General features: G+C 42.5%; 1 protein-coding gene across 1 annotated transcript in view; it reads left to right on the forward strand.

The window, feature by feature from the left end:
• Htr4 (5-hydroxytryptamine receptor 4) overlaps nt 1-24,178 on the forward strand; it is a 185,051-nt gene that overhangs the window by 159,595 nt on the left and 1,278 nt on the right. The window contains exon 7 of the mRNA XM_006254793.5: nt 23,602-24,178. This exon is cut by the window's right edge and continues 1,278 nt beyond it. Within this exon, the coding sequence (XP_006254855.1) occupies nt 23,602-23,689 (88 nt within the window). The 3' untranslated portion in view covers nt 23,690-24,178. The remainder of the gene's footprint in view (nt 1-23,601) is intronic.

Here is a 24,178-nt window from a genome sequence, read left to right on the forward strand (position 1 = left end):
ATATCTTAATAAATAAAAAGGGGGAGTTATCCCTGTATGCTATACAATTATTTAATAATACTCCTTTTATTTCCAATTTTAAAATTTGGGTGCCAAGGAACACTCTGAGTGTTTATGACACCCTACAACTAGACATATTTCTGACTAGATGAAATAGAAAGATCCACTTATTGACATGTTCCTGTCCAGATATTTTATATGGGGAAGAGGGAATGTTTGTGTTTTTTCTACAGGATGCTACAAGAGTGTGCCAGCTGCCTGGGTGGTTGCTGAGACTTGCTGATCCTGGTGATTCAGCTCTCCTGGTTCGGGTCCCTGGAGTCATTCCTCTGCCCTGAGAGGAAGATAGAAGATGCCCCTTCATCCTTTGTCATCACAGAGATTTTGCCGTTGCTACAGTCAGTGTTACCGCTGCGTGTGTTCCCGTCCCATTGTGGCCTACACTCAGACTCTGTACACTGCTGCTCCCTGGAGAAGACTGGACTCCAGCTGTTACCCCTGTCCCTTCATTTCCCTGGTAACTCTTGCTGCCTTAACTGGTAACTGGTGTTGTCATTTTACAGACTATAGCTTCACAGAAAGCCACCTGTGTAAAGCTACAGTGACTGGAGAACTCTGTCCTGGTTATACAGATCTCAGAAATGGTTCCATTGTCTGCTGGTTGTTCCAGAGAAGAATGACTGATCCTGAACTGTCCTGGAAAAGACCTTGACACTTTCGCTGCTATTGTAGCAGCCATTACTGCTGCAGACATTGTGTCTGCAGTGTCTGGAGTTATCCTCCCCCAATCTATTGTTAGACAAGTACAGTGGGTGAACTTTCTGGAGTAGTTACTAACAATTGGGAATTCAAAATTTTATTATAAGAGCAGCTTGACTACGGTCCTTGGTGGTAACAGCTGAGGAGGACCATATGAGGTGCCCACTACTTATCGGGAGTGGCTCTGTTTTGATACAGCCCTATGCTGTGGATCAGTATTCATACCATGGTTGGTTTACAAACTCAGATCTCAACAGTAACGTGATAAGGTCGTTATCACTCAAGCACTTGTGGCCATTGTACAAAGGGCCTCACCTGGAATTTGGTTATCTTGTTCAGGATTTACTCTGTATCTGAGTTCCCTGCTCCTGCACCCCATGGATCTGTGGGTCCATTGCACTGGGAGGAGAGGGATACTCTCTGTATCTGAGTTCTCTGCTCCTGCACCCCATGGATCTGTGGATCCATTACACTGGGATTGAGAGAGACTCAGTGTTCCTTTGATCAGCCCTTGCACATCGCTGAGGTTTCCTCATTGCACGCGATAGGGTGATTCATTTCTGCTATAAAATTATATAAATTATAAGGGTGAGATGTAGAGGGCCGCAATAACATTCGCAACCACTAGTTGGCGCTGTCTTCCACTGCGCCCCACGTGGTAGGTCAGGATAGACTCCGCCATTGCAAGATGGCGCCAACCTTCGCCGCGCCAGCCGGCCCCCCCTTTCAGGAAATTAACTGTGCGCATGTGCAAGAGTGCCTTCGTGCCAGGTCTTTGCCCACTCCGGGGCGTGCCTTATGAGATCATGGGTAACAACCAATCAGGTGTGGGTGCGCTACACGAGGGTTTTATAAGCGCCCCATGTTGGCGCGGCGTGGCTTTTCCTCTTCTAAAATTAATAAAGTGGTCACAGTAAGGATTTCTAATGTCCGCGTGCTCCTTGCCGGCGAAAAGTCGTGCGCGGGACAATTTCTGGCTTATGATGGTGATGCGGGGCTTTCAGAATGATAGGACAGTTCATAGCCTATATGTGTGTGACCCATAGACATAGTGCACTAGATGCTCACAATCACCAGAGGTTGACATAGGACAGTAGCTCATTATCTCATGCCACTGAGGATAAAAGATGGAGACAGTCACAGGAGTTCACAAAGCAAGCTTAAGCTTTAGTGATGAGAATTACAAGAAACTGAGACATTAAGGGAAGAGAGAGAGAGAAACTCCTGATAGTTGGAGGGGTTCCCAAGAGAGCAAAAAAAGGTATCAAACTTCCTTGTGCTAGGGTTTTTATAGGACTGTGAAAGAAACTGGGCAAAGGCTGAGGTAATTGCTATGGGACTCATTAATTCTCCAGGATACCATGTATTTGGACTGAACTGGTGGGGAGTCCACGTGCTCTGTGTCTCCTTTGCCCAACTGAGGATAGTCAGATGCTGTCCTTGTGCTTTCTACTCAGGGAGGGATGGCTGAAGCTCCCCTCTATCCACCTCTCAGTTGTGCTTTGTTACCTACTGGACTTGAGTGTCTCCTAGCCTAGTCTTCAGTTCTGGCTAGTGGTGCCATGCCCAGCATTACAAGTGTCTTCTTCGCTGTTAAGTTAATAAGACTGTATTCTCTTTTATTCCTCACATGTATATGGCCAACTTGTAGCTCTGCCATGATAAAGTTAACTTTGTCACCAAGACAGAGCTGCAGTCTTCCTTGGTTACCTCACATTCAGCTCTGTGTCCCCAGGGGTGAGCAGGGTAATCCCACAAGGAGAAACTTACTAGAAGTGATGCTTACTTAGAGTTCATTCTGATAAAATTTAGCTCCATTAGACACAAGTATGTATGTAAATGTGATATTTGTTTACCTATGTTCCATCAGGGCTTTAGTGTCCCATCTCCTCACTGATTAGACTGATTACCCCATCTCTAACTACAAGCTCTTTTATTCATCTTCCTTGGTGACCCACTCTGCCACCTGGACTCTTAATCTCCTTTTAACCCCATGATCTGCTCTCATTACAACCTATGTGATCAGCTTACAGTTCACCACAAACCCTTTCCTCTTACCTAGAGATATCCGCATCAACGAGGTGGCTGAGCCAATCATTAAAAGCACCTATATGAATACTTAGATACATACATGATATACAGAGTAAAATAGATAAACTATACTCTGTGTGTAGGGATGCCCAGTGCTGGCTAAGAAACCAGCATTTACTACTGAAGATAGTGATGAGTATTGCTGAAAAACAGCTCTAAGAGCTGTGGTACTTTTAAGTTTTCTCTGTTATCTGGGCAGAAATTGGTCTAGAATTTGTGACTAAAACCACCAACTTCCTGGTTTTGTGATATGGAGAGATAGATACTCCAACATTTCACCATTGTCCATGAAGTTCTCAGTGTGAGGGAGATGATGGTGGCCTCCCTGTTATGGAAGAAACTAATGCAGGTTGCTAAACCTAGTGGCCAAGTTGGTCTTCTATTCTATAGTAGTGGCGAGTATGTTTAAAGCATCAATATTTGTGCTCTTTTTATGCCTCTGAGTTGCTACAGAAAAGGGCATGACATTTAACTTACTGTGAGCCGATAGCCTAGGACTCCAGGTTTCCATCTGACCTCCTTCTCTGCCTACTCTCTAAACCTTGGCTCCTTGGCATCAAGTTTTCTTAACACCTGCTGCCACACCCAGTATATAGCCACAGCATACCAAATAATGTCTGAGCCAACCATCACCATTCTGTTTGACTGGGATCGCCACAATTCTGTCTCAAGCTGACAGACTTACACCTGTCTGTCATAAATATGTTTGGACACACAAAAGGCAACACTGAGAGTTAACACAGCCTCCTGTGGACATTTAAAGTTTTCTATGCTGTCTGAGAAGGAATATGTCTAGTTTTTGTGACCCTCTTCTGCTCAAACACTAAAACCACAAACCTCCTAAGTTTGCGGTATAGAAAAAAAATAAGATGTTGGATATGCAACGGCCTATAGCATTATATTTTAAAATATAAAAATAAACGGCAGCCTCTACAGGTAAACTTCAGATTTGACTTGATGTGTTTTTCACACGACAATCTATTCACCAAAAACTCAAACAGGGATAGCAGAAAAACTGCATTGTTAATTCAGAAATTAACATGGACTATAGATAAGCTGTATACTAAAAGTTGTATATATTTTGAAATTCTGAGCTTTTGTTATAGAAGCATGTAAGTCTTATCTTAACATTTCTTCAACATGTAATGGTTAATATAGCCTATTTTAGTGCATAGTAAAGAAAAGTATTTATGAACATTATATCATCTCCTGAGTTTTCTTTCCACAAAGGAATATTAATTTTCCCTATACCATCAAACACATTGCTTTTAAATGTTCAGTCATATGACTGATTAATATTAGACTCAAAAATTACTACATGAGTTTTCAAGAAAATATGCATATGTCATAGTCCTCATCACAAGACCTCATTGGTGTAAAACACTCCAGCTCCCTAGCCTGAGGACCATGTGGAGTATTATGTATCTACCTCAGGTAGTGACCTTCTCCCCCACCATGACTGAAGTCTGGCTGCCTGAGGTCCACGCATAAAATCCTGTGTACCTCTCCCAGGTAACAATCCTCACCTCACAATAACCTACCCACACTACCCGAAGACGGTAGCTGTAGAACTCTCATACTTCTAGGTAACACGGTCTACTCCTACTGCAAGTCTAGCTTCTCCTATGTAAGGACCAGACATAGAGCCTTGTGAACCTTCCACAGATTTCCAAGCACCAGTAGTAAGAGCTTTCTAACTCTACAGAAGTTTTGCTCCAGTACCCAGAATTATACTAACCATAACTGACTCAGGACAACTTCTGATACCCCATTCGCACATTAACACTAGGTGGCCCTAAGACTAAAAAGCAAGCAGCATACAGCTGGTCCAAAACATGATGGATTGAGGTAACAGCAAATGGAGATTCGAATATCCACTCAGTAACAATAAAAGTGGGATGGATATCATTACCAAAACTACCACTCACAACTTCACTCCAGATGCCTAGGTTCCATCACATGATCCTAGACAACAAGATGTGGTATCTCCCAAAATTCATACTCCCTTCATAATATTCCCTGACAAAATTAACTTAGAGGACACAGAAGACAATTGTGTCCAATTATAAATACGTATAAGGAATCTAAAGTGGAGATGAATATGCCCATTTGAAGATCAGGAAGATACACACAGTTGAATGAAACAGGGAAAACAATTCAAGATATGAAAAACAAAAATTAATAAAGATCTAGAGCTTCTGGGGCAGCAGGGAGGAAACCCAACTAAAATAAAACTTGAAATAAAATCTTATCTAAATCAAATAAAAAGCTAAATGGAAAATCTCAGCGATGGGATGGAACAATTTGGAAGAGAAAATAGTTAGGCATGAAGACAAGGCCAAAAAATTAGATCATTCAGTCAAGGAAAATGATAGATTTAAAATACAAATAACAATAACAAAAAGCACTATGAATGGAACATTCAGAAACTCTGGGACACTGTAATGGGCTAAATTAATGGATCATAGCTATAGAAGAAGAAACCCAGATCAAATGCGCAGAAAATGTTTTCAACAAAATCATAGAAGAAAATCACCCAAGTCTAAGGAAAGAGATGTCTACCAAGGTACAAGCAGCTTACGGCACACTGCACAGACAGGATTAGCAAAGAAACTCCTCGTGTTATATAACAGTCAAAACGCTAACCTCTGTCAAACAAATAAGGATATGAAAACTTAAAAAAAAAGTGTAAAACCCAAGACACATATGGAGACAGGCTCATCAAAACTACAACTGTGCTTTCAAATCAAGAGATACTTTTAGGGGTTGGGGATTTAGCTCAGCGGTAGAGCGCTTGCCTAGCAAGCACAAGGCCCTGGGTTCGGTCCCCAGCTCCGAAAAAAAGAAAAAAAAAAGAGATACTTTTAAAGCAAGAAAAGTTTAGACTGAGATATATATATATATATATATATATCCAGTTATAACAATGGATAAAGGAAAACTTTCACAATAAAGGCAGATACCAGAATTCATGACAACCGAGTCTATGCTAATACTTCAAACTGAAAAAGGGATAAACATAGCAGTAAGAGCCAATAGTGACAAAAATATCAATGTGGGGTCACCCAATAGGCAAAGGCAAACTAAGAAAAGTAAAAAAAGAGACCCCACAAAATCAAGAAAAAGGCAGAAATCACCACTCATCTTTTAGTAACAATCTTGAACTTCAATGTTCTAGCATCCTAGTCAAAAGACACAGCATAGCACACTGGATTACAAAACAAGATCCACCACTTTGCTGCCTCCAAGACAAACCTCACCACGAAAGGCAGAACTCACCTGAGAGTGAAAGGATGGGCAAAAGTGTCTCAGCTAAATGGAACCAGGAAAGAAGCGAGAGGTTCTATTCTAATATCTGATGAAATAGACTTCAAATCAAAACTCATAAGAAGAGATGTTACTTCATGTAGGTCAAGGGAACAATCCATCAAGAAGACATTAAAACCCTAAATATATATGCAGCCAACTTCATTAAGCAAACACTGCTGATGCAAAGCAACAGATTAATCTTACATCAATCCATTAATAGTGGGCAGCTTCAATAATCCATCTTAAACAGTGGACAGATACTCCAGGCAAAATGTAAACAGAGAAATAGAGCTAAATGATATCATAAGATTAAATGGATCCATGATGTCTTCAGAACATTCTATCCAAATACTAGACAGTACAAAATCTTCCCAGAAGCTCATGTATTGACTTGGTGATAAAAATGTTACTATCCAAAACCAACTAACCAAATAAATAAAAATCCCTGAACAAGATATATTTGCTGCAGAATTCTACAGGAGCTTTTAAAAAAAGGATTAAAGCCAATACTCCTCAAAGTCTTCTATAACCTAGAAGAGAAAATAATGCATCCAATTTCCTTCCATGAAGCCAATGTTACATTTAATCTGATATCTAAATCAGATAAGTAAATGTAAACCACCCCCCAAACAGAACAGAAACCACCTGGATATCTCATTAGATATAAAAAAGGTCGTTGACAAAGCAACATCCCTTTATGATAAAAGTTCTGGGGAAGATGGAGCTACAAGAAACATATCGACAAAATAAGAAAAGTCAACAAGCCAACTCCAGAAAAGCTTGGAATATTTCTGCTAAAATCAGAAACAAGAAAAGAATGTCTACTCTTTCAAACCTTGTTCAATATGGTGCTTTAAGTCTCTTGTAGAGCAGTAAGACAAAAACAAAGGGAAGTGATATCAATGGGGACAGGAGATGTCAACGTATCCTTCTGCGTGAATGGTTTTATTATATCCATATGAAGTTTTAGAGACTCCGCTGGAAACTCTGACATCTGATAAACACATTCAGCAAAACAGCAGGACATATAATTCACACACAAAAGTCAGGAGCTTCCTGTGGACTAACAAGAAGCACAGAAAGTAAGTAATAAAGGAAACAACCCTATTTACTGTAGTCTCAAAAAGACGGAAGTAGAATATCTCGGAATAAATCTAAAAAAGTCCCCTACTTCAGGATAGTTTTCAGGACCGAAGAACCTGAAGAAGGTACTGGAAGGTGGAAAGACATCCCATGCTCATATATCAGTAAGATTAATAGTGCGAAAATGGCCGTCCTACTGAAAATAACCCACAGAGTCAATACAATCCCCTTTAAACTTCTAGCGTGGTTGTTCACAGATATTGGAAAAAAATATAAGAAAATTTCATATGGAAACACAAAAGGTCCCTGATATCCAAAACAATCCTGATCAGTAAAAAAACATCGCTGAAAGTAGGCCATTCTTGATCTCAACTTACATTACAGAGCTGTTATAATCAAGACAGCACGGTACTTAGAACAGTACAGTCAAAAGACACGTGCTCCACTATGTTCATCGCAGCCTTATTTATAATAGCCAGAAACTAGAAAGAACCCAGATGCCCTTCAACAGAGGAATGGATACAGAAAATGTGGTACATCTACACAATGGAATATTACTCAGCTATCAAAAACAACGACTTTATGAAATTCGTAGGCAAATGGTTGGAACTGGAAAACATCATCCTGAGTGAGCTAACCCAATCACAGAAAGACATACATGGTATGCACTCATTGATAAGTGGCTATTAGCCCAAATGCTTGAATTACCCTAGATGCCTAGAACAAATGAAACTCAAGACGGATGATCAAAATGTGAATGCTTCACTCCTTCTTTAAAAGGGGAACAAGAATACCCTTGGCAGGGAATAGAGAGGCAAAGATTAAAACAGAGACTGAAGGAACACCATCAGAGCCTGCTCCACATGTGGCCCATACATATACAGCCACCCAATTAGACAAGATGGATGAAGCAAAGAAGTGCAGACCGACAGGAGCCAGATGTAGATCGCTCCTGAGAGACACAGCCAGAATACAGCAAATACAGAGGTGAATGCCAGCAGCAAACCACTGAACTGAGAATAGAACCCCCGTTGAAGGAATCAGAGAAAGAACTGGAAGAGCTTGAAGGGGCTCGAGACCCCAAAAGTACAACAATGCCAAGCAACCAGAGCTTCCAGGGACTAAGCCACTACCTAAAGACTATACATGGACTGACCCTGGACTCTGACCTCATAGGTAGCAATGAATATCCTAGTAAGAGCACCAGTGGAAGGGGAAGCCCTGGATCCTGCTAAGACTGAACCCCCAGTGAACTAGACTGTTGGGGGGAGGGCGGCAATGGGGGGAGGGTTGGGAGGGGAACACCCATAGGGAAGGGGAGGGGAGAGGGGGATGTTTGCCTGGAATCCAGGAAAGGGAATAACACTCGAAATGTATATAAGAAATACTCAAGTTAATAAAAAAAAAATGCATCGATCAGTGCAACAGAGTTGAAGATCTACAGATAAGCCCAGGCTCCCACCACCATCTGGTTTCTAACAGATACACACTGAAGAAAAGACAGCCCCTTTGCAAATAGTGATGGATTCTAAAACTGGGCAGCTGCATGTGGATGGAACTAGATCCTCTTCTCTCACCCTGCACAAACCTGGATCCTAAGTAGACGAAGAGCCTCAAACACCCTAGACTAGTTAGATTCGAAAGTTGGGAGTACGCTTTAACTTGTAAACACAGAGCATGACTTTCAGAGTAGGACTCTAATGAGACAGGGATTCAAACTGATAGTTGATCAATGGGACTTCATAAAACTAAAATGTCTCTATACAACAAAGGAAGAGGCAGCTTATGGAAATGGAAAAAAAAATGTTTACCAGGTAGACGGAAGGTGCTGAATATAAAAAGAACTTTAAAAACACTAACTACCAAGAAAACAAGTCACCCAATTAAAAATCAGGGCGTGGAGCTAATCAGAGAGTTCTCGAAAGAAGAAACAAGGATGGCTGGGCGATCTCTTTTAAAGTGTTCAACATCCTTAGCCCTTGGAAATGCAAATTAAAACTACTTTGAGATTCTATATTATCCATTCAAAGCAGCAAAAATAAATAAATAAGTAAATAAAGAATGAATGAATGAATGAATGAATGAATGAATGCTGGCACAAATGTTGGAAAGGGGAAAGGTATTTGCTGTTGGTAGGATGGTAGAGTGGTGGAGCCACTGTGGAAATGTCTGACTGTTTCTCAAAATAGGAAAAAAAAAAAAAAGAAGAAGCTGAAAATAGGTCTAGCGCGCATGAACCCGCTATTCCACTTGGGCACATTGCCACACGGCTCTATGTCTTCCTACAGAAGCCTTTGCTCGGTGCCTCTCTATTTTAAAGGTTTTGGTTAAAGTTGCACTGCTTTTAGTGGGGAAGTAGATTAGTGGCATAACTAGATATTCAAAGGATATCAAAGATACCCATCCTTCATATACATATTTAAAATATAACGTCAACCTCTACAAAACGGTGCTTTAAACACAGGATACGGCATAACGACGTTGCACAATGACCGCACTCCACTCCCTACTCTCCATTGGGAACAGTCGGATGTTCATTTAGGTTAAACCAAGCATCTACTAACCTTTTTATTTATTTTTTTTCTCTCTCTCCCAACTTCTGCCTGGCTCTTTCTCATCTGTGGCTGTTCATCTGTGTCAAGTTTCCCTCTGCTCTTCTGCAATAGACCTGTTCCCGTCTGACTGAGGGTGCTCTGCAAGGCTGTGTGAGTCTGTCTGGATCATCCATTGCCTCACAGAAAACACAACCCATCTATGTTCAGGCTCTGGCCTCTTTCAGGCAGGCTGCGCGTATATATGGGAGGCCTGCTACCCCGGGATGCCACGGTGGCTGTTGACCTGATAGCCAAGGTTCATATAGTGTGAAAAGCTCATTTTCCCTCTATTAACTTTTTTGTGGAGTCCTTAGTTACTTCGCTTTACGAATTTTACGGAAAACATGCGCTGTGGGAGAGCTGAGCTCTAATCTAACCATGGTCCTTGGAGGTTTTCTTATCTAGATGACTCCTTAGGACCAATTAACCTTTTTATCACCTTGCTATTACGGGACCTTCCTTCAGGTTCCTCAGCAAACCATCGTGGCCGAATCAAGGTAATGTTTTAAGATGTTTTTTAAGTTTTCTTTGGCATTATGGAACATTTTAATTTTTGCATAAAATGATGAAAGGTATTTCACATGTGGCCTCTGCTATTGTAGCTTCCGCCATGATTAAAATCTTTCACCAGAGCGGTCCCCTGATTAGAAACGAGCCTGCACTGATGCCCTGTTTCCAGAGAGGGTTCATAGAATTCATTAGTGCTCATTTGTGGTGGTGTACAGTATGCGTTTGAACAAGTGGCAAATGCTACCATTGTGGCATTTTATAGAACTATTTCGTCACTACTAAAATCCCTGCGCTCTGGGCATTCTTCCTCCAGCTCTGGCTTCCAGGTTTACACCTGGCAAACACAGATGTTTCTACTGTCCATACATCTTCTGTTTCCAGAATTATTTGTAATACCGCACTCGCCAACCCCTATAGATGGGCTTCCTTCGCTTAGCAATTTATATTTAAATTCTCTCCATATGCTTTTCTGACTTGGCTGCTTATTCTGCATCTGAATAATATTCTACGTCTGAATTATATTCCTTTGTGGACTCTCTGACTTAAAACAAAAAGCTAAGTTTGAGCAAAGCTGCTATAAACACCTACTTAAAGGTTTCTGCAACACTTAATATAATGGCTTACTAGTTTCAGAGTTTTTCACAGTTTTACATACATGTCATTATCATATCCTCTGAAAGGGAAGGTTTTTTTTTCCTCCTTTTCTTCTTTATCTGTATCTGTACACATTCTATTTTCCCTTGTTGTAGTACAGCCCCTAAATCTTCCAGCACGGTGCTGAAAGGTAGCAGGAAGAGCGAATGCTAGCAGCATCCCTGGTCTTTGTGGAGAAACTTGAGTTTCTGCCATTAAATGCAAAGCTGTTTGAATGTGTTTATGTGTGTTCTTAATCGAGTCGAAGAAGCTCCCTTTATTCCTAGTTTGCTGAAAGCATTTACTTATAATGGGTTTTGAGATTTGTCAGATGGTCTGCATGCCTTTATTAACACAATCATCTGATTTTTTTTTCTTGTTTACTCTGTTGAAGTGATACACAGTATTAACTAATTTTTCTTATTTTTTTGTGCTAGATCCCATGCAGCTGTTTAATTTCCTAGAGGATGGGTTGTTATAAAGTAGTCTCAGCCCCTTCTCCTCCATCTCTTGGCATGTATCTATTTCACAAGCCATACTTACCTTGCAGTGATGTGAGCCTAATGCAGGGCAGGGGTGGAATGGCTTACTCAACGCCAGTGGAATGTAGTTTGGGCTTCCTAGCTACTGGAATCATAAGCCAGTTACATAGTTTTTATAAGTCAACCCACTATAAAATATTTTGTTATAGCAATACAAACTGAACCACATTTTCTTTTTGCCATGTCGCTAGTTTTAATATAGTTTTAATATAGTAAGGCTGGCTTTACAAAAAGACTCATTCAAGAGAGAGTCTCCTTGCATCTGTCTTTGGGAGGGTTCTGTAGAGACGTCATAGAATTCCTTTCCTCCACTGTTGGGTAGAACTCATTCCTCAGCACTTTTAAGCCTGGGGTGTTTCTTCAGAAGGTTTCTAATCAGTAGACTTGATATTCTCAGAAGCTATAGGCCTATCCTATTAAGTTAGATACTTGTGGGCATACTCTGTTAATTTCTGCTCAGTGAGTTTTGGTAGATTATGTTTAGCATGGACTATCCAGTTTGTGGGCCTGGAGTGCTTGAGTATCCTTTCACTGTCTGTGGGGAGATGCCTCTCACTGTAACCTTTGAAGTGACTTGTGTCCTGATTCTCACACTAGCTGTTAGTTCATTACTTCTTGTTCACTTCTTCAAGACTCTGTCTTGTGGTTTTATTGTTTTTTTCTCTATTGATCTCTTATTCTCAGTTTCATAGAATTCTGTTTTGACATTCCTTTTTGTGAGACTTACATTGGATTTAGGTTATTTTTTTACACATATATTACTTCAAATTTGTATTCTTCATACAAAAGCCATGTGTTATCTGTGCTTTGAGATTGACTTGTCTGATTAATATAATGAGTTCTGTCACCATTTTTCTGTTAATTTCATTTTTATAACTAAAAATGTGTGTGTGTGTGTGTGTGTGTGTGTGTGTATGTTTGACTTTATTCCTCGGTTTATGAACATTTAAGCAGGTTTCATTCTTTAGCTATTATACACGATACAGCAATAAACACGCGTGTTCCAGTATCTCTACCATATGCTGACTTAGATTTCTTAGGCTTTCTTTGTGGATACATCCAAGAATGCAATCATGGGGTGATATGGTAATTCTATTTTCTTTGTTGTATCTAGGAAAACCTATAAAATTTTTCACAGTGCCCCACAATTTTACACACTTACACACTTTACACACTTTGTCAGTGGTAGTTTCTCTTTCCTCTCCTCTTCAGTAGTATTTGTTGTCACTTGTGGCGACTGCCATTTGAATTGAGGTGAGGTAGAATCTCAAGGTACTTTGAATTTGCATTTCCCTGATGGCTAAAGATGTTGATCTTGTTGGTCCTGTTTATTTCTTTTTTGAGAGATGCCCACCTACTGATTGGATGACTTGGGGGTACTGGTGCTGAATTTTTGCAGCTTTTTAATATATGAACATCTCAATGACATAATGAATTTTTCCCCATTCTGGAGTCTGTCTGGTGACTCTGGGAATTGTTTACCTGCCGAAGCATCATAATTTCATGTGGTCCTACTTTTCAATTTGTTTTGGATTATTTTCTGTTCTATTGGAGTCAGAAAAAAAAGTGTCTACAGTCCGTCATTTGGGGAGACTGTTCTTCTAGGAAGTGAACTTCACAAGCATTTCTCAGCCCCTCCCCCACTGTATTCTGTGGAACCTGGAATTGACTAGGCAGCTTGTTTCCCCTCTTCCAGCCTCGTTTTTTTTTTTAAATACTTTATTCAAAAAACAACAAAAATAAAAATGTCTTTGAGATTTCTCCCTCTCTTTCCTTGTCCGAAATGGAGTGGATTTTTCTCTGTTTCTGTGAGAATCTAGCTGAATCTACAGAAGGTAAAACTCAGGAAGCTAGGGGTGGGGGGTCTCCACAGCTGGACCTCCTGGAGTTTTTCTTTGTCAGATGCCACTCTGAGCCTCCATCGTCTGTGGACCACAGTCAAGACTTCCCACTCATAACAGCCTCTTGGAGAATGGTCCACACCTCTGTCTTGTGCATTTGGGCTTTGGCTCTGTGATCGCAGTTCAGTTACATTTCTAGGAAGCGTATAGGGGTTTGTTTGTTTGTTTGTTTAAATTTGTGAAACTTTTCACTTCTTAGGATAGAACCACAACATGTAAGCCAAGAAGAGCATTTTCCCCAAGTGTTATAAACATTTTTAAAAAACATTTTAAAACAACTCTATATCCATAGAGAATAGAAATAGTTTAGAAACTGTCTTGATTTGGTCCATTATCCCCTTAAGTTAACATTTCATATAACCAGGGTACATTTATCAAAGCTAGATAATTACCATTAACCAGTACTTTCAACAATTACCATTAACCAGTACTTTCAACAACTCTAGACTTTATTTACTTAGTAGTATGTCAGTTTGAAAACAACTTCGTTCAATGTTGTCATTTTACATTTCAATTAAATTATCATGTTCTAAAATAATGGCCTAGGGAGAAATTTGAAATACTCTTTTTCTAAAATGTGCTAATTGGCCCAAGTTGGTTTGCTGTTAGCTTTCTTGTTAGCTTTCTTCACAGTTTTATTTCTGTCAGGATTCATCTCAAGCAGTCAGCTCAGTGACTGTTCCCACTGCAGACGCCTTCCTGAGGACAGGCTCCCCTCCCTCATGGTGGATCTTAAGAAGTTCACCAGGTATGCAAATCAAGCCTAGGCATTTCCTGAGGGAAAAGGCTGAGGAAGACAAGAAAATTCTGTGGTTTGAAAACTGGATTGTTAACTTGGTCAAGTTTCTGAAGTGCAGAAATCATGAACTGACTGTTGTTGTCATTGTTGTTTTCGTTGTTGTTGCTGTTGATGATGTTGTTGTTGTTGCTGCTGCTGTTGTTGTTTGTTGTTTTCATGGCTGGGGATTAGGACTAGAGCCCTCCAGATGCTAGACAAGACTCTGCCACTGAGTTAGATGCCCCAACCCAATAACTGACCTTTGTATATATACATAAGTAGGAAATGATGGGTAGAAATCAACGAAACACTCCCCAGAATTTCCTCTAGAAGGTTTCCATAGGCATATCCCCTCCCATGATTCTTGGTGCTAAGAAGTGTTTCCAGTGTCCTTTTCAGAGAAAAGCCAAAATCCAGAAATAGCCACATCCACAGTATTTCCGAGGAAGTGTGGAATAGATTGCTCTACCCAGTCCTCACTCAGAAGGATATAGCACTGCTCACTGAGCAATGATGGATGCTCTGGGTACAGAGCTGTGGGTAAAGGGGCAGCATGTAAATGAAGCCTGGGGAAGGACCAGTAGGAGACTAATTGCCACTATCCTTTGTAATCCATTCAAATGTCAGGCAATGCTATTACTCATGTAGTAAATATTTCCATGGATGCTAAGATTTTTCATACTTCGTGAGGTATCAGGAGTTATATATTTAATGTTGAAAATGAGGTTGGGGCACACTAAAAATGCAAAATGTTCTGGATTCTAGCAGGCCTAGGTTGAAATCCTGGCTCTGTGAGTCTCTAATTGAGTGTGACCTTTGGCAAATCTTCCCCTCTCTGAGTTTCATCTTCCCACCTCTGAAATATGGACATTTAAGAGTGCATGCATGTTATCTCAGAGCATGATGAGATGTGTGGTTCATCCCTCAAGAACATCAGAAGGCCATGCAAACACTGGACCAGTGGCAGATAAAGCAGACATACAAAGGTGAGAGCTGTCGCTGGGATGGGAGGCTAACATCCTACAACAGCAATAAGGGCTTTCAAAGCTTAATTAAGGTTGGATGGGATGCTTATGCCATGGGCAGTGAACTAAACATGGGCTGCCTTGAGACAAGGGGTGAAGCTCAAGTCAGTCTCTAGAAAAGACAAGGCCATGAGCAACAAGAACAGCCAAGAGGCAGCAGAGAGAATTCCACACAGGACAATAAGGCCTTCCTTCCAGGAAGATCTGATTTTTAGTGTCTAAGGTGAGTCTGAGTTTGTAGTCTGGACACATCAGTATCCTAACTTCACTATATAGGAAGCTCTTGGGACACTCAACCTCTCCTTACCTGTGCTCTGTGCTAGTGTTTGCTTTGATGTCATCCTCCTGCCCGTTCCTGGGTCTAGAAGTGTCCCCACTATTTTGATGGCAAACATTATCATGTCCTCTAGTTCATTGTATGTCTAGAATAAAACTTCTTCCTAACCCTCTACCACAGCCACTCTATATCTCTTGAGCCACAGACTGGTCTAGGAACAGCTCAAAATCACCCACTCAATGCTCACTCAATGAGGTCCACACCCAGTACCTACAAATACGTTATGTCATGTGGCAAAAGGTTGATTGTGATATGATCAAGCTCAGTGTTGTCTTGACAATGGACTGTCTGCATCGACTTGCTGTGCAAGGGCTTGTTTGTTTGGTTAGTTGATTTGGTTTTAGTTAGTTAGTTAGTTAGTTAGTTAGTTAGTTTTGTTTTGTTTTAATAAGGAAGGGGCAAGAGGACCAAAGTCAGAGAAGCAAGAGCCTGACAGTAAAAGTAAAAGTTAATGTGGTGACCCTGTCAGCCTCAGAATGTGGGCAGATTCTGGTGAGACCCATTTCAGACTGATGAGCTCTAGAACCTGTAAGACTTTAAGTTTATGTTATTTCAAGCTTCTCTGTTTGGGGTAATTTGTTAGAACAACAACAGAAAGCTAACATAGCTCCTAGTGTGCTACGATATCTCAATCCAGCCTCACTCACGGCACAGATTAATTACCCTACAAAACGTGAGGCTCTCCCCTCTGGTTACATCCCCGTCTGGCTCCTGGTTGCTACTAGGATCAGAACAACAGTCCTAGCATCACCCTGGGTGTCTGCCCTGCAGCACCCCTTTTGCTCCAGGAATCCCCCTCTCCCTCTGCTCAGCCCCATCACTGTGGGCAACTTGCTCTTGTTCGATCTGTATCCTCTTCCCCTTGGCCTGGTAATCCCTTCCTTGCCTTTCAGTTCTCACCTCCTGTCACTCTCCTCATCAAACTATGCTGACACACCAACTGGGTCCATGTCCTCTTCATGTGCTCTCAGTGTCCACAATTACTGTCCACCTCTAATGTTTCACATGTTCATAAATTGCCACGTGACCATGGCTCTCACACCATGCCGTGAACTTTGTGTGTCAGAAACTGTGTCAGTTCTCTACCTCAGGTTCTCCCAGGTCTGGCACAGGGCCTAAGTCACAGTGGGTACACAGAATGCACTTTAAAATGAGTGGCTGGATTAGTAAATGTCTAGCATTTAAAAATTTCGTTCCTTCAAAAACATGAAAAAATAGTCTCACCCCCTGAGGTATGTCAGATTCCAAGTAATTCCAAGGGCTCCAATCTGCCTGAGGTTATGGAGTTTGATCAATTTATACAGAACTGCTTCTTATTTTGCAAACATCCCCAGTGAGAGCAAGCAAGTGCTGTAGCCCAGAGGAGGCCTGAGGCCTTATGTTATAAAGTCAGCATTTCCCAGCGGTGCCAGCCTAGGCTCGGAGAAGGAGCTTGGGTATGTTATTAATTATTGCTCTATTCAGGCTGCTCCAAGTTTGATACTAATTGCTCAGTGAACAAACTGTAGATCCAGATAATCACCAAACCTAATGTGGCTCCTGTCATGTTTGAATAAATTAATACAAAGTAAACAGCTGCCTCTATGTCACTAGACAGCAGTGACTTTTCCCAGGTCATGAAACTCAGAAGATATGACTGCTCACTCACAGGAGTTGGCTGGTCCACTGGGTTAGCCTGGTGGGTAGATCCCACCCCAGAGCTTGGGGCCTTCATCACGCTGAGAGATGATGACTCCTCCCTGCCTATGCTTCTTTTTCTCCTGGGCCATCTTGAAAGTTTCTTTCATCTGTGTGATCAGTTAACAGTGGGCAAACATGCATCGATTAGTATAGAAGGGGATCCTGCACCAAGCCAGGAATTAAGTATTGGGTTCAAGCCAGTTTAAGCCCTGCCCTTAAATCAGGATATCACTGTTATGTATTATTCAATATCTGGATGTCATTAAGGAGTTTCATAGGAATTGTGTCATTTAATGGTCATAACTCTCCAAAGAATTTGGAAACAATTCACACAATAAGTGAGAGGCAGAGAAAAGGTTTGAACCTGAGCATTCTGTCCCAAGAATTCTTAAGTTCCCCACACATCAACTTTATATCCTAACTATCCCATATTTATGCACTTCACCTTGGAAAAGTCCCTTTTCTGAACTCTGTTTTCTTTACCAGTAAAGATTCCTCCACCCACTCTGTGTCCAACATCATGATAGATGTTGACTTTACCCTTCCCCAAAGGTGTCAGGTACACAGGGATAACTTGCCTGGTTGGGTCACACAACTAGTAGGTGACAGGTTTGAAGCTTTGTTTGCTAGCAGTGTGGGATCGCTTTTCTCTCCATACTTGTTAAATCTGAGGATGGAAGGATGTGTTCGCAAGTGTGTTCACAGGCAGGTGGGGTTTGGGCCCACTACTTGGAGAAATACTGAGAAAACTGAGGCATGAACTCTTGCTTCTGCATGGATCTACATACAAACAGGAGCCTTGAATCTCAGGAAGGGGGCATTTACTGGTGGCTATCCAGATTCTTGCAAATGTGTGTTCATGTTTATTTCATACATAATTATAATTAAAAATACATAAATTCATATATATTTCCCATCAAAGAGAAAACACCTGTCTTAGTCAGGGTTTGTATTCCTGCATAAACATCATGACCAAAAGCAAACTGGGGAGGGAAGGGATTGAATATTCAGCTTACACTCCACACTGCTGTTCATCACCAAAGCAAGTCAGGACAGGAACTCACACAGAGTAGGAACTTGGACACAAGAGCTGATGCAGAGGCCATGGAGAGAGGCTGCTTACTGGTTTGCTTCCCCTGGCTTGCTCAGCTTGCTTTCTTATAGAACCTAACACTACCAGCCCAGGGGTGGCCCCACCCACAATGGGCTGGGCCTGTCCCTCCCACCCCCTTGATCACTAATTGAGAAAATGCCTTACAGCTGGATCTCATGGAGGCATTTCCTCAAGGGAGGCTTCGTTCTCTGTGATAACTCCTGCTTGTGTCAAATTGACACATGAAATCAGCCAGTACAACACCTAAATTAAAATTGTGCTAATCGTGGAGACTTGGGAATACACAAGCAAACCATGGCAGGACCTCTGTAGGCTAAAACGCTTGGGAGAATTTGTTCCTTGTTGGCAAGGGAACTAAGTCGTTTTCAGTGTTCAAAACCCACCACAGCCTGTCAGAAGGCTTGGCTCATTTTCTATTGCTGTGATGCACGCCATGACAATCAAGAGCAACGCAGGGTTTCAGGGGGAAGGGTTTATGTAGTTTCCAGGTCCTGATCACACTCAGTCAAGGAGGACTCAGAGCAGGAACTCGAGCATCAGCAGAGCTAGGAATCATGGAGGAGCTCTGCGTGTTGGCTTGCTCAGCCTTCCTTCTCATACAACTCAGGACCACTGTGGCACCAACCACAGTGGGATGGGTCCTCCACCATCAATCTTTACTGGAGAAAATGCTGCCCAGTGTTGCTTACAGACTTACCTGTCAGCACCATGGAAACAATGGAGGTTCCCTCTTTCCAGATGACCCTGGCTTGTGTTGAGTTGACAAAAACAAAACAAAACAAACAAAAACAAAAACAAAAACACCACCACCACTACCACCACCACCACTACCAACAACAACAAAAATAGCACAAAAAAGCACACCCAAATGTCTAACTAGGAAGTGTGCCCATTGAATCTAAAGAGTGCAGTGATCCTCCAGCTGACCTCTGTGTGCAAAGTCAGCACTGGTTTCAACCTCCGTTCTGGTTATCTTGACAGGTGAATCGTTAGTTCCTATCGTGGTTATCTTTGACAGTCAGCCTGGAGGGATAGAATCCCAGGAGGTTAGTAGAGCACCCCTCCAGTGTGTCTGTGAAGGTTTATTGAGAGAGGGTAAACCAAGGGGGAAAGAATCACTGGGAATGCTAGGAGTACAGTTCCATAGGCTGGAAAAAGAAGACTCTACTTCCTGTCCATGATTGTGAGGCACTTTGCTCTGTCATGCTCTCCTGCCTCGAGAGACCAAACCTTCTGCAACCCCAAACACCTGTCCATATCCCCTCAGTTATGGGTGGGAGTGAATCATGAACCCCTTCCCCACTTCCCCAACAAAACTTCCTACGTGATCAAAATACCAGGTTCCTTTCTCTTCAGGACATGATTTTTTATGAGTTCCACAGGACAAGTGCCATTGGTTGCCGGTGAAAATGTTCTCTTTCTATGGAGATTGGCAGAGTTTGGGTGATGTGCTTTTGTGAGGTCCGAGTTGAACCTCTTCCAGGACCTCTTGAATCAGACTCACAGGGGCAGTGATCAATGTAAAAGCAAGAGAAGTTTAATTTTGACATGTTGGGGTCCTCCCACTTCAAGGGGAGACGACCCAAGCAGACTCTGACAGGGAGTTATATACCTTGCAAACAGTTGAGGCAGAATTCAAACAATTGGGGCAGAATTTGTACAACAGTAACTAGGCAGGGTACTGTGTGCATTTGGTGGATGGAAACAACTTTCAGATCAGACTCAGTGTAACATTCAAGACTTTTCCCAAAGTGGAGTCAGTTGGAAGCCACAGGTAGCTTTGTGTGACAGTTTGGCTTGTAGCTGTTCTAAGAACTAAACCAGCTTTTTTCTTCCCGGATGGGAGGGGTCCTTGTGCTCGGAGGTTTGTGGTGGGAATTTTCCCATTGGCCCTAGATTGGCCTCAACTCTGACTCTTTGACTTTGAGTTTAGCAGGGTGGCATTACGCACACCGTGTCCTTGGATCAAACAGACCTGGGGCTCTGAGCCACAGTTTGTTTTAATTTTTCATATGTGAAATAAATCTGAGTAGCCAACACTTATAGTAGTGAAAAATAATTAGGTAAATGAAGTCATGGATGTCATGACTAAATATGGTTCCAAGCATTTTCATCCATCAATAAATTGAATGGCATATGATCTTTTACTATTATCATGAGCTTTCTGCTGTTTTTTTTTTCCTGCACAGGATCTATGTCAGGGAAATACTCATTCCTCAGTTGCAGAGCATAGCTCTGTTTCAGAGCCACTTGGTTCTGAGCCACTAATCTACGTCAGTCCATTCAACAAGTTCATGAGCCAGGCCAACAGGTTTTGATGTGGGTCTAGGCCAGGCCCTGTCACTTACATACCGTGCATCTCAGGATCCAACTTCAGCATGTCTGGGCTTCATGTTTCTTCTTTGAACAGTTCCGACTTTTTTGCCTGCCTGGCATGGCTTGCCAAACTGCAGTGTTCTTCAAAGGGCCTGTGGGCCTGAAGAGCAGTCAATGGGCACAGAAGTGTGTGCTTGTAAATCAGGTGTGTGGTTTTCACAGTGGAGGAAGAAAAAGCAAAACAAGGAATTTTCTAGGCCTTGAGGTTTTCTAGGTGTTCCCAACAAAGGAAATAAAAGAGGGAAGTATTTCAACCATTTGGAGCTGCGTATATATGACCACCAACATGACATGCTCTTCACTGTACGAGCTATGGAGGAGAAGATGTATTTGGAACCATGTTAACTTTGCAGGTTGAGCCTCTGGAATGTGCCGGTCCTGTACATTGTGCTTCCTTCTCTATACAGTAATCCTGTGAGGAATATATCCTCCCAGCTGCGCAGGAGAAAGGACATGCGTTGTGAGGTGGAACAATTCGCCAAATGTGACATCATCAGTGACCAGCAGAGTCTGATTGGATGTTGAGTCTGTCAGGATCCATTGGAATTCTTAGCATGTTGCAAGCACAGCATTTCTAGATGGCGAGATACACAAACATGGTATGGGAGAGAAGCTTCAGGGATAAATCCAGCAAGGTGAAAAGTTACACAGTGCTGAGGGTGATGTCTCTGTATCCGGAATCAGATTGCTGATTGCCTGGACCACAGCACCATCTTTCTTCTCTCTCCAGAGTTGCCGCTGCAAAACATTAAGTCATCTCGCTGTCCAGCATCCTTCTGTCAACTGTCACGAGCCATGCAATGGCATTTCAGTTACTGATGAGTCACATGTATGGCACACTACTCCCACAGAGTACTGAAACTGGAAAGATCTCATTTACTGCCGACCTTGTGCTTTCTGTGTGTTATAGTGTTCAGGGCATTCTGCGCAGGATTTTTAGCTCAGTCAATGGCTGTACCGTAGAACTCAGAGTGTAGTAAGGTACAGTATCTAGCCTTGTGCAGATACCTTTTATGGTGTTTACACAATGATTATATTGCCTATAGCCTTAATAATACACTTGACAGGATGCATTTCTGTCATTAAGCAAAGCATGGGTATACTCTCAAGGAAGCATCCAGTCAGAAAAAACCTATCCAAGGTCATTTAGACCATTACTTTGATCAAATACCTCCCAGGCAGCTAAAAGCCAGAGCATCTCACAAGGATCTGCAAGGTTGCCTCACCCCAGTGCTGGTCCTGGATATCTGGCAGATATCAGCTCCCTCCACTCCTCCCTTCCCTTCTGTTCCCTCACCCCATGCCCTGCCCTAACCCTTGCTGTCCTTCAAAATGGCAGCCAAGATCTATCTTAGGGACATTTGCATATCTCCACAGCAGAATGCACTGAAGATGCAAGGCGTTGTAGCACAACACTGAGTACATTGTCCCTAGGTACTAGGAGGGATACTCAGCTGGTCATAGTCAGCTCTAGGACCAACAACACTATATGTGGGTGTGGCCACTCCTCTACTGAAATGTATTTGTCCTCATAGATGCTAAAATTCCTTCCCAGTGAGAGACACAGCAATGTCTATCCCTTCTCCTAACATCCCAATGACATACTGAGGCACAATTACACCAAAGTTCATTCTGGAAAACCAATGATTGATTATATTGGGCTTCCTTACAGAGCATATATGAGGGGTAGTTGTAAGAGTGTGGCCACTTCTCCCCCAACTGGACACATCTGGAGTTCTTTACCCAGCAGGGTTGAGGGTTTCCCCATGGCCAGAAATATGGAACAAACCACACACACACACACACACACACACCACACACACCACACACACACACACACACACACACACACACACACCACACACACCACACACACACCACACACACACACACACCACACACACACCACACACACACACACACACCACACACACACCACACACCACACACACACCACACACACACACACACACACACACCACACACACACCACACACACACCACACACACACACACACACCACACACACACACACCACACACACCACACACACACACACACCACACACACACACACCACACACACACACCACACACACACACACACACCACACACACACACACACACCACACACACACACCACACACACACACACCACACACACACACACCACACACACACACACACACACCACACACACCACATACACACACACACACACACACACATACACACACACCACACACACACACTCCTCCTTGGCCATGCACAAAGCTGTCAGTTGGTACAGAGGCAGCTGGATACTCAGGAGGGTGAAGGAATGAATTGCTAATAATCGCAGGCGGGATGGTTTTTTTCAAAGTGGCACAGATAAATGCCTTAACATGGCAGTTGCTGTTACTTGGAGGACAGACACTCACTATACCAGGTGTATACATTTCCTGCTTCAATCCAGGTCACAGGATGTAGCTTGAATTTTAGAAACCACCATGGAGAAACAACATTTTACCATAGGCATCAGAAAACTCCTGAAAGGGTTTACTCAGGTCCAGTTGGCAGTTGTTCACAAGTCTATTCTGATCAGTGGCACAGAACCACCTTAGGAAAAGAAATCTGGGTCCTTTTCCCTAGCTCTGTCACTCACTCTCTGTGTATCCTGGGCCTGTTTCCCCTAGGACTCCATTTTCCTACCTTTAGCCAACACAACCTAGGTGAGTTCTTTGGTCTTTCCCTCTCTGTAAAGTTCCATTCCACTCCATCCCCACGTCTGTATCTCCTCAAACACATACAAGAAAGGGGGGCAGAGAGTAAAGATGCCTTTGAAGGATACCTGGTGAATTCTCATGACTTCTCTTTTTTTCCTCCTTAGGTATACAGTTTTGCATAGTGGTCAACACCAGGAACTGGAGAAGTTGCCCATACACAATGACCCAGAGTCCCTGGAATCATGCTTTTGATTGAAGACGTGGCTTGCCCTTTAGCGGTTCATCCCCATCTGTGTCTGCATGAACAGGTTACTCTGGAATCACTCCTGACTCTGGGCATCACCAGTGAAGCATGAAGCATGGTGAGGCAGGGTCCGGTGAAGGTGCACAGAGGACAGCATTGAGTGGGACCTGAACCCAGCACATTAAGGATTTCAGAACCGTGTGGGGATTTGAGATGTCATCAGACCCAGTGTCTTACCCAGAGCCCAAGTGGCACCTCCCATTCCACGCTGACATGTGGTCAGTCTTTGCTCACACCTCTCCAGGGGCAGGAGCTGACTACCTCCTAATGTGGTGGGGATGCTCTAATTGTGTGGAAGTTCAGTCATTCATTGGTGGACAAGTCTCGCTGTCTGGCTTCTGTAGGGGCACTGCAGTTGGTCTTCTCTCTTAGGTGAACACCTCCCATCTCCTCTTCACTCTGGACATCCTCTGGACGTACTTTGGTGGGCTCTAGAT

Source organism: Rattus norvegicus, chromosome 18 (assembly GCF_036323735.1).
Source record: "Rattus norvegicus strain BN/NHsdMcwi chromosome 18, GRCr8, whole genome shotgun sequence".
NCBI classification, from domain to species: Eukaryota; Metazoa; Chordata; class Mammalia; order Rodentia; family Muridae; genus Rattus; species Rattus norvegicus.